General features: G+C 38.5%; 1 protein-coding gene across 1 annotated transcript in view; it reads right to left on the bottom strand.

Annotated features, from left to right (window-relative positions):
- Positions 1–4834: 4834 nt before the first annotated feature.
- ZCCHC24 (zinc finger CCHC-type containing 24) overlaps positions 4835–11378 on the bottom strand; it is a 99609-nt gene continuing 93065 nt past the window's right edge. The window contains exon 4 of the mRNA XM_015866370.2: positions 4835–11358. Within this exon, the coding sequence (XP_015721856.1) occupies positions 11245–11358 (114 nt within the window). The 3' untranslated portion in view covers positions 4835–11244. The remainder of the gene's footprint in view (positions 11359–11378) is intronic.

Here is an 11378-nt window from a genome sequence, read left to right as displayed (position 1 = left end):
GGCATTTGTGGTGGACCAGCCAGGGCTGTGGCTGGGGGCTGCACAAGTTTCCACGTTTACCAGCTCCAGTCTTACAGAGCCATCTGCTAATTCTACCCAGGGCTTCCTCTTACAAGGCAACTAAATGTGCTAAGAAGAGAAACTGAGGAGGTAATTTTCACTCCTGGCTTACTGAGTGCAGGATATTCTTCTCCCTTCACTGCAAAATCATTGCACCATGCCACTTGTCTTCCCCTAACATTTCAATATTACTATAGCAAAGTGCTTTCTGTCCTGGAATGTTTTCAGTGCCTCTAGCTGGCTAAAGAAATGGAGCAGTTCATATAGGGTTGGAAGAAGTAAGTTCATCTCTGACAGAAAGATCTCCTGGAGCAGGAGAGTGCCCTGATGTGTACTTCATATTAGCATGGAGATATCCATAGAATGCAAGGAAGAAAGCAAAGCCACAGCCGTGGTCTGTAACCCAGATGCAGGTGGCAGTGCTTAGAGACTAACAGGGCAATCAGGCCCTCAGGCCCCATGTTTTGAAAAGTTTTCCTTTTGGTTCTCTAAAGGTTCTCTTTTGGAACTAAAGATAGGGGCTGTGTGAGGAACAGACGAACAGCTGTAAGCATGACTTGACTGTAGAGGTCCTGTGTTGCTTCCTGTGAGTGCAGTGAAATGGCTATGGTCAGACACCTGCTTCCTTCCCATCTGGAAATGGCTGCATTTAAGCACTGGTTAAACCCTGCCTAGTTGGACAACCTGTTTCTTTGTAACCTTCCAATAAACTTCGGGCCCTTCCTAATGCTTTAAAAAGAAAGAAAGAAACAAACAACAACAAAAAGTCCAGGAAATTACTTGACAATAGACCAAATAATTTTATTAAGTCTGGGTAGCACCAGGGCACTTGTTATGCTGCTGATGGTGTGGGGCCAGGGCTGCAGTGGAGTTACTTAAGAGCTATGCTAAGGACATGGAGATGGGACAGCATTTTGTGGTAATCCAAAATGATGCTTTAGAAAATCCAGAAGTGGTACATAGCAAGTCAGAGGACTTCAGGCTTGAAGTAAAAATCTTACAGAAGGCTAAAGACTGAGAAGTACCAGCAACAGGGGGAGCTGAGAGTGGTAAGAGAAAAAGGAGAGGTAGGAGGCAACTAGAAACCTGAAGTTTGTAGTTCCAATTATTTCATGTGCAGTCACATGCAAACTAGGGTGAAAGATGCTCTGCTGAGGCAGATCAGTTTTACAGTCTAAATATACATGTCTCAGTTTAGTGACCAAGAAGATTTTAAACAGATGGGTTTTTCAGAAGATGAGTTTAGTTATAGGGATTTTTTTTTTTATTATTTTTTTATTTTTTTACTTTTACTTTTGACCTGGAGAACAGGAAACAGCTTTGGAGTGAATTAATAGCAGATTTTTGTTTGTTTGTTTGTTTTTGGTTTTCCTTGTGTATTCCTGAAAGGGACTGGCAGCGTGTTAGACACCAAGCAGGATCTCAGTTAAAAGAAAAGCAGTTTTTAACTCTTAAGAAAACAAAAATACCTGCCAGGAGCAAAAATGAACTTTATATGCCCATTACTGTAAAGTTAAATGCTACCAGCTGTATTGTCTACCTTTTCAAAAGGAACTCAAGTGACAAATTTCCCCTACTTCTTATATTTTAAAAACCTGTTTTGAAATCTGCCAGGTTTTCTGGTAAGGTGTTGAAGAGAAGATCAGGTTTATGAAGTGTATTAAATTCTCATTTAAAAAAAAAAAAAAAATAAAAAAAGGAAAAAAAAGAAATCTAAGCTATATTTCAAATGTAGAGTCCTCGAGGGAGAAAATCACACATACCTTAGACTGAACTTCACCTTTCCTGGGGTTGTAAAGCCTTTTTGAGCCCCTATTTCTTCTCTCGTTGCACTAAATTCCTGTGAGGAGGCACACAGGGCTCAACATAGGAAGGAAATCGGGGGAGAAAAAGTTCACTTTCTTCTTTTGGCTCCACTCATCTCACAAAAGCCTCCAGATGTAACTCCTTTTGTCTGAATATTTCTGTCTGCTTCAGACTGACATTTCCTCTCCTAGCAGAGAGATGGGCAGACATATTTATGGCAGAAAAGATAAATTGTGAAGCATTTCTCCATCCTGGTCTGCATTTGCTTGCAGATCTTGTGCTTTCCCTGGAGCCAAATATGCTTTCACTCACACAGGAGCACCTCAGGGTGCTAAGCAGCGTGATGGGCTACCTGTATACAAGGATATAGGCTCCCTGGGTACAAGGATATTGTTTAAGACTTGTGGAGGCAAAATATGTGTACAAGCTAGCCAGCACCTCTGATCATTTGGGATCTCCCCAACTGGAATATTAGTGCCCTGCATGGATGAAAGCCATCATTGTAGCCTGCCACCACCTGGTTACCTCCCACAAAGCTGTGGCATGGCACAAGGTACATGGCACAGCCGTGGCCACGAGGGACGACCAAGTCTCCTTCCTTTGCAGAGCTGGTGAGTAGCTCATACTCATGGCCTCAAGCCAGGCCTTCCCTAGTTCTTGGCAATGCTGAATAGCAGCTGCAGGGGTCCAGAGGCCACCGCTGGATATTTCTGCTCATTTGTTTTTAAATCCTACAACTTCATCATTACAAGCTCCATTTACTACACCTTTAGGATCCTGTGAGGTAGGCAAACACCTCTTAGAAATTTTACTTGACTCAGTAAATTCCGCCATGCCACCAGTGAACCATACAGTGAACTGAACCTGCACCACTACTGGGAGAGCCTGAGCAAGTGGCACATCCAGCAAGCAGGAATGCAGTGTGTGGATGGGCTTAAAATAACCCTTAACACAGCTAATTGGGGTCAGCTTTTCCAACAAAAGTATCTGCAATTAATTTTTAAAAACAAAATAAAAACAAACCCACCTCCCGCCCACCAAAGTCATTACGTTTGTGGAGTGTTTGACTGTATACTACAAGTTATGATGGGGTTGTGAATAGTGTCTTGTCTGTTAACCCAATTGAGCCTGCCTGTGGGTGACTTGCAGGGTTTTCTTCCGAAGCATGAGTGCTGAGGAACCAGAGGGCATTTCCTTAGGAACTGAGCAGGCAGACTGAGTATTGTGCCACACAAATGGGCTTGCACATGCGTGAACTACATGCATATGCTCCTACAATGAAGCAGAACAGACACTTTCATGCCAGTTCAGTGGTCAGATGTGCACTGGCTCAAGTGTCTTTTTTCCAACAACAGCTATTAAAACCAGGCAATTAAATGTCTGTTGGCATAGTCTGCTCCTGTGCTCTGGGACTTCCTGAGCCAGGGCTGTGGCTCTGTGGTTAATAACCCTTTAAGGATTCTATATTTTTAACATGGTTTTCTTATTATTTTTTATCTCATTTCTTCTTTTGAAATCAAACATTGCATGGCTAGTTTTGCAGTTTTAGTAGGTTGTACCGAGGCCTGTTTGCTTGTTTTTCACCTGAAGAGGTGAGGATGGGAAGGATTGAGAGGGTGATGGTTACTTCCAGTAAGAACAAACCGCTCTATGAGCAGGTGTGAGCCTTACAGCTGCTGAGGTGAGAGTCTGCAAATAGTATCCCTTAGTTCAAGAGGTGAATGCTAGAGAAAAGCAAGACTGAGTGCAGTGTTCTCCTTGTTCAGGACTCCAAACAAGCCACATGGTACACTCTTCTCAGGAGTGAGAATTCTGTATGTTGTTCTAGGTAGGTGTTTCACTTCTGAGTGGGAAGAGCTGACTGTCAACATTCAGCGATCAGTGTTTTGGTGTCTAAGGCTTCTCTCTTTCCAGTGTCTCCTGTTCGCATCTTCTTGAGAGGGATACAGACAGAAGAGGGCCTACCTTGTGTATCTGCTGATGCACTGGAATGCCAAGATGTGGCCTGGGATGTGGTGTGTTTGGGCTGACTTAAAAATTGTAGTCTTTGTGCACTGTTTATTTTTCAGTGAAGAACAACAAAACACTTCTACTTCAAAGTTGGATGTTATGTGAAGTCCCTGTGATGAATTCCCTATTATTTTTCCTAAAGCAAGAATTTCTTAGTTCCTCTGTTATGAACATTGTCTTTTGACTTTGTTCACAGGAAGGAAAATCCCTTGGGAATTAAGAGTCAAGGAAAATAGTTTGATCATTTATGTTGCTACTGTATTTTTTGTGTTAATCTATTTTTGTTTTCCATATGAAAAAGTTACTTTTGAGAGATGGCATAGAAGATGTGGTAACAGGGAAGTGGCATTTTGCTGTTTGTCTGCTTAGTATTTTTTCTAGTATCTGTGGAGCACTGAACATGGCACGCGTTTGGAGAGCCCCCAGTTCTGGTGGAAGGAGTTATTTCAGTTCTGATCTTGGCTTTGTGGCTATAGTTAGGTATGGGAACAGAGCATTTGGCAGTTTTTATACCGAAAAGCAGCATGTTTTGTGCTTAAAACAATAATTTACTACTAATTCACTGTCTTACATGGGGTTCAGCTAGGAGCACATCTTTCATCATCAGATAGAAATGTCTTTTTTCAGGGCTTCAGATCCATGTGGTTCCTTGTCCAGACTCTCCCTTGTACACACATGTACATGTTTTGACTCTGATGCAAACTTAGTGAGGAGAGCTCTCATCTTCCTAGCAATCAGGTTTGATATTTAAGGTATGTTACAATGCTCCAAATGTCTAAGATGCACCATGTTTGTATGAGCCTAGAACAGCGTGCTCATTAGTCTACTAAAAATACTTTCTTTTTAAATGAAGGGGATCCCTTGTGTTAGAGGCCGTATACCTAAACTAAGAAATTAGCATAATGACATCATTTTAATGTATTACAAGAAAACCACACCACTCTTGATTTTTTTTTTGTTTTTTTTCATTATTATAATACAGCATTAAAATGCTAGAATACTAGAGGAAAGCTGTATACTATCCAGCAAATAAGGCACATGTCGGAATGCCATTTTATGGACAATCCACAACAGAGGTTTTACAGTCTCTTTAGCAACATAGTCACTTGGTAAGCTGTCATCTTGATTGCTGAAGCAGAACTGGCACCTCCGAGGCTGTTGTCCATAGGTTCTGTTTTTGTTTTAGCTGTACAAGTTTCTTAACAGTTACAGAAAATGAAATTGTACAAATAGCCAACTGAATCTGATAAGGTCAGTGGGTACAGCTAAACAAATGTAATAGTAATTAGGTTATTTTTTTAAAGCTGAAGAAATTCATAAGATACAGTGTTAGTTTTAGCACTAGTACACAATGCAGTGAGTGCTGTACTAAACAATCTTTTAAAGGAAACAAGAATCCAGTACAGGGTTGGGCAGACCTCCCATTTTAGCATGGTAAAATATCAAACTAAAAACCCAGTCCTTCATAATATAATCAAACTACATGAAATGTAAAGTGTAAAAATGCTTCAAATACGTGCACATGCATATTCTATATTGCTATGAGATCTAATTAAAATAAACATAAATCCTTACAATCATCTACTTCAATGCATTTCTCTTACATCCCTTGATTAATATTATTGCTGTATCCAATGCTGCATAGCTGAGCTCACAGTCTGCAAAGAGTTGTGAAAGTTGAGTTGTCAGACAGCATCCCAACCAACTCTTTTCCCCTCTCACCATGAAAAAGGACAAGAACTACCATTTGAAATTCGACGCTTGTGCTTCAGAGTCTCTGAAAGCTGAGTCTCTGTGGTGCTTTCAGCATCTTCTGTCTTTCACAAGGTCATAAAGTGACACTATACTATTATTTGCTCTCGCTTGCTACACATCTAGTGATAGCTTTTCCTAGCAATCCTTCCCCAGATACACATAAATAAAATGTATAAGCATTTTCATATAAGTCAAAGCACTTGAATAATATATTGGTTACTTAATACTGATATTTTCATCCAAGGATAACAAAAACAATATGGCTTAAAGAATTGCAAGTTTTTTTTTCTTTTTTGTCAGAATTATGTACCAACTTTCATATAATATTTTATGTAGACAATATTTCCTTCTTAATGTAGTTCTGTTGCATACTTTATACAGACAAAAGCAATGTAAAAAAAAAAAAAAAAAAGTAAATTACTTCCATAAATATTTTCTTGAGGATACATCCCTAGTTCTGCAAAATACTTAAGAAAACTTTTACCTCTGTTAGTATCCTAGTTGAGAGGAAGGCCCTTCTGAAAGCTTCCAAGCTGTAAAAACTTTTTCCCAAAGAACAAACAATACTTTTTTTAAAAAGGCCCTCAAATATATACAAAAAAGTTACTGCAAAGAGTTTCCAGATAAGATAATGATTCAGTATTACAAGAAATATTTGTAACCATTCAAAAATTTTAACATCTAAAAAGGTTTCCAAAATACACACATAGTATTAAAAAAAAAAATTGAAAGAAACTCTATGTCAAGTATAACTCAAGATAAATACACATCTGCAAGTAAAACTGTAAAATACTTCATACAGGGTAAACATTTATATCAATCATCTATAGCTAGTAACTGCACACGATTGTCCCTTTGAAATTCATCCTAGAAACACAAACCATCATCCCTATGTCTAAGATCTTGATCAGCCCTCTGAGCACTTCAGCAAAATAGCAATGTTAACGGACAGCAGTGGTTCTGTGGACAGGAAAGAGATTTGATGCAGCCTGATCAGGAGTAGAGTGATAACTTAGAGGATGGTTTTGTATGGGGATAGTTCCATTACATTTTAAAACGTTGGCAAAGCAAATGGAGAATGTACATCAATTTGCTTCAATCATAAACATGTTTTTTTAAAATCATTGCAATCTATTCAGTGAATCAGTCTTAGCATTCACACTAGAGAAAGAGATAAGGATATTCCATCTGACTGCAGGACATAGTGAACTAATCTACGAATAGTAACATTTCCAAAAGATTCTTAATATTTTAGAAGTAGTTTTGTTTGGGAAATAATGGCTAGATCTTCTTGGGTATGCAACCCATGTTTGATCTAAATTTCATGTTATACATAAGGTAAAATACAGAGAGCGCTTCTTGATTAAAGACTTCTCTCAGACATATGTAAATTCACATTTTTAGTTTATAAATTTTGTCCCATATAATGGGGAATTTAAAATACACTTATTTTCAGAAATAATATATACTCTGTGTATTTATTTGAAATTAAGAGGCAACTTTGAGACAGAAAGGCCTCAGATTTTTCTTGTGTGGCATCATTTTATGTCTGTGGTAGCAGCAGTAGAAACTGGCTAAAGGGTTCTAAAGGCTAAAAATCCTTTCTTTCTTTGTCATTAAAGGAAGTATTTGTAACAAGTTCAGTGGAGCTGCATCAATTTAAAACAACTAAAAGACTGCACTACTTATTTTGGATTCCCAATAATTTTCTCCAGTGCAGGGCCAATGCCAAAGACAAATTCTGTGTGAAATGTTCAGACCAACTAGCAAAACAATAAGATTTTTTTTTTTTTAATGAAACAAATGAACCAAAAATAGTCCAAAAGAGGAGGAAAAGGGAAGGAGATCATGCCCAAAAAACTGCTGCATGCTGGATGGACCTATGGATCTGTAGGAAGGCAAATAATGGCAAGCATCTTATGAGGTTTAAAACCAGGCTTGACAAATAAAGGCAGAGAGAGAAATTTATTTCAGGTACGTCCCTGAGAATACTCTATTTAGGGAGATCTGCACTGATTTAAATTCTTTACTGTAACTGCTTTGTTACTGATAGCTGCTTGGAAATCCCTTTAAGGAATACTTACTAATGGATTAAATGTAGAAATATTTAAAGAGAACAGCAGAAAGTATTCCTAAAAATACAAGTGGTAAAAAACTCATCCTCTTCCCAGTCAAAGTGAGACTTTTAGGGTTGTATTTTTTCATTTTGGAAGGAGTTTGATGTGAAATCAAAATTCAGATGTTTTTCTTCTGTGCCAATAACCACAAGCTATTGTGTAGTTCTTAAACCCATGCTTTTCCAGCAAGACACCAAGCATGCAGAAGAGCATGGAGCAGATGCCTAGCACTAGATCATAGATGCTACAGTCCTATGAGCAAACCTTGGCAGGAGGAACGGAGGAACCCCATTTGTGCTTCCTCAGCCACCAGCTTGCTAGAGAGAGGAAGTTTTTCAGCCCTGAGCAGGACAAGAAAAACAGGGTTGCCCTGCATTCTAGGGGATGTGTGAGTTGAGCCCTGCAGACACAAGGACAAGGGTGTCCTGTCTGGGTTCCCAGTGCTCTCCTGCCCTACGCCATGCCTCTCAGCTTCAGCAGAGACAGTGAGATCAGCACACTGCTTCCAGCCCCAGCGGGCTGTAGTCCAAGTAAGGCAGGATGAAGTAGGACAGTGCCTAGCTTATAGCTTCTCACATTTTTTTATCTGTTCTTCCCCAGTGTAAGTGCAGGGGAAAATCTATTTTCCTCCTCATTATTTTAGAAATGCTTAATATTTCTTACATACTTTGTCTGCTACCTGGAAAAATGTGGTATAAAAATTGAACTCTTTTAGCTCTACTTTTAAGAATCGTTACTCTACATGGAGAGATATTAAGTATGTTGAAGCTGATCGCATACACTTTTAGGAATTTTATTTCAAAATAAAATCTGAAAGCGCCACCATGAAACACTGACTCTGGACAAACGATTTTTAAGAGAGCACTGTCATAAGAATAGCGATGATTGCATATTATGGCATTGGCAGATGGCCTTTGATATCTGCTGGTATGCTATATATTGATGTAGCTATACCAAGTTTTAGTGGTTATCAGAAGACAAGAATTATTTAAAAATTAAAAAATGCTTGGTAGCAGTGTTAGAGTTTGAGGGAGAAAAATAATTCTCTGATTTTCACCTGATGGAGTTCATCTACTTATCCTTTAGTTGGATATGAAGCACCAAGGATATCTTTGTTCGTGTTCTGTTAAGTGCTCAAAAGGAAAAAAAAAACCTAAAACAAAAAAACAGATCTGGTTGAATCTGTGATTCTTTCTGTAAAAGCATGCGTGCCTGAAATTAATTATCAAGAATGACAACTGGAGGTCAAGCTTTAAAATCCACCCTCAAAATCACCTGTATATTTTATTCTCTTATGGGCAAATTAGGATCTTTGTTTTTCTCTCTAAGGTACTTTTTTCTGAGTCTGTGCAAAAGAATGCATTTCTATTTGAAAAAGCTAAAACTGTATATCTTGACTGACGTCACTGAAATCTCTTATTAGTGTTAACATTCAATAATATTATTCTTCAGCTCTTTTAGTTTATAGAATTACCATCTTGGCAAAACTAGTTTCAAAGTGATTAAATTTCTTTAAGATTTTAGAATTACATAGCATTTTTCATCCAGTGATGTCAAAATGCTAATAGATACTGAGTATGCCTCACAACACTGCTGTGAGGTAGGTGTGCTGAAGTATGACTATCCCCCTTTTGCAGCTGGGGGAAGTGAAGTCCAAAAAGGACTTCATGACTTGCCCACAGTCAGGGAGCCAATGCAAGAGTCATGGTCAGAATCAATAAATCCCAAGGTTTTTTCATCAGACTGACCAGTGGGCTTTGTCACTTGGACTACACATAAATAATGCAGTTTGTGAGATATGTACATCACCCTACCACCAGAATAAGCAGAAATAATTCTGCCCTGTTTAGAGAAAAGCAGAGAAATGGTCAAAGTTTCACCTTAGAACAAATTTGTAAAGACCTTTACGTTTCCTAGAGGAATGCTCGCTGAGATTTCAGTTCACTTTACAAGAGCTTGACTACACGTACTGGTTACATTTTGGTATTACTTGGCACAAAACTCTCTCTGTATTAGCACTATAGAATTAATCCTCGAAACAGATTTAATTCACAACAAGTTATTTAGGATTTTAAATATTTCCACTAAGTATTCCCACAAATCAATCTCTAAAAGAAACCTCACAAGAATAGAAATTGTTGATTTTTTTTTTTTTAAACCCAAACCTAAAAACACACAAACCGTTATCCCTGTAAGTTTTCTCAGTGAATAATGCAAGTGAATTTCTTGTTTTGTCCTTATGCTGATGTATTCTTATACAGACACATAAACAGGATACTGTCTCGAGGTACTTTCAGCTCATCCCTGATGAGATACTACTTCGCAACAGGATTACCCTGCCCAAAGTTCCACCTGAAATGGGACAACCAAATATAACTCCTACATTTCTCCTAAGGTAAATAGGTGTTTCAGGAAGACAGGGAAGTGGGAAGATTATATAGAGTGTTCTTCATACCTCATAACACTTTATGGCTAAAACGTTTTACATTATAACAAATTCCTACAGTAGAAAACAGGACATTAAAAATATTTCCAGAAAGTGGCTTTAAAAGTATTATAAATAGTAAGTTTGGCTAATCATTCAATTACGGATTTGGAGGACAATTTTAAGTATTATTATCCCCCTTCATTCACAGCAAATTTAGTGTGCTTGCAGCCTAATGAATAGCGCATACACATGCAAAACCTGTTGTAGCAGAATTATATGACAAGAGAAGGATCTGTTAGTCACACAAGCAAGCCAATTATATCTCCTCCAAAAACCTCTTGGAATCCTTCCCGATGCTATGGGTTCCCTTTCTGTACAACTACACCCTCAAACAATTTTTCACTTTTTTTTGCCACATCCTGCAAAAAACTTATTTTGCCTAAGCTCTGCCTAAGTAATGCTAACAAATAGAAAAGTCCAAGAAAGCAGCAACACAAAACTCTCAGACTTTCTAAAACTGGAAAAACAATTATTTTCCTTCTTTTATGCTATGGCTTGTTTAATCTTCCTTTGTCTTGTCATATAATAGGAATAATATTCATATTGTGGGTGAGTGCTTTTAGTCAGTGGCCCCACAGTTATTTAACCTCTGCAAAACCCATTTATCACATACAGTCCTTGTGAATGTTATGTCTTGTCTAAAGAATAGTACTTCATTTCACCTGAACATGATATAGGGTCTGTGTAAACAATCAGCAGAACCTGCAACTGCGGTTCTGTTGTGAACACTGTCAGTAATGCTTGTACGTGTGTACATATATATATGTAAGCTTACATATATATGTGTGGATACAAATTCACCATAGTCCTGTAAATACCTGTTGCATGTGTGTGCGTACACAGGAGAAATGTTACATTCTGTTAATGGTAAGGCATACTGTTAGTTTAAAGAAAGGCAATATTGGCAATTATTTTAGCTTTTATCTTGAAGTGTTATGTTGCTCTTGATCGTGTGCTGTCAGAGGATCTTTCAGGATGAGGTGGACGGGAAGAGGCCACTTGGAAGGCTTATTGCACACGGCGGCAGTAGTAGCCCAAAACTTTGCACTTCTCACACAGGTGCTGGGGATGTTCTTTGCTCTGGTCTGAAACGTCCAGGCCGTCCGGCTTTTCCAGGGGTCTCTGCAGAGAAGGGTGGGAAC

This window comes from Coturnix japonica, chromosome 6, assembly GCF_001577835.2.
Source record: "Coturnix japonica isolate 7356 chromosome 6, Coturnix japonica 2.1, whole genome shotgun sequence".
Lineage (NCBI taxonomy): Eukaryota > Metazoa > Chordata > Aves > Galliformes > Phasianidae > Coturnix > Coturnix japonica.
Note: the sequence above shows the minus strand (reverse complement) of the source record. Positions and strands in the feature narration are given on the sequence as shown.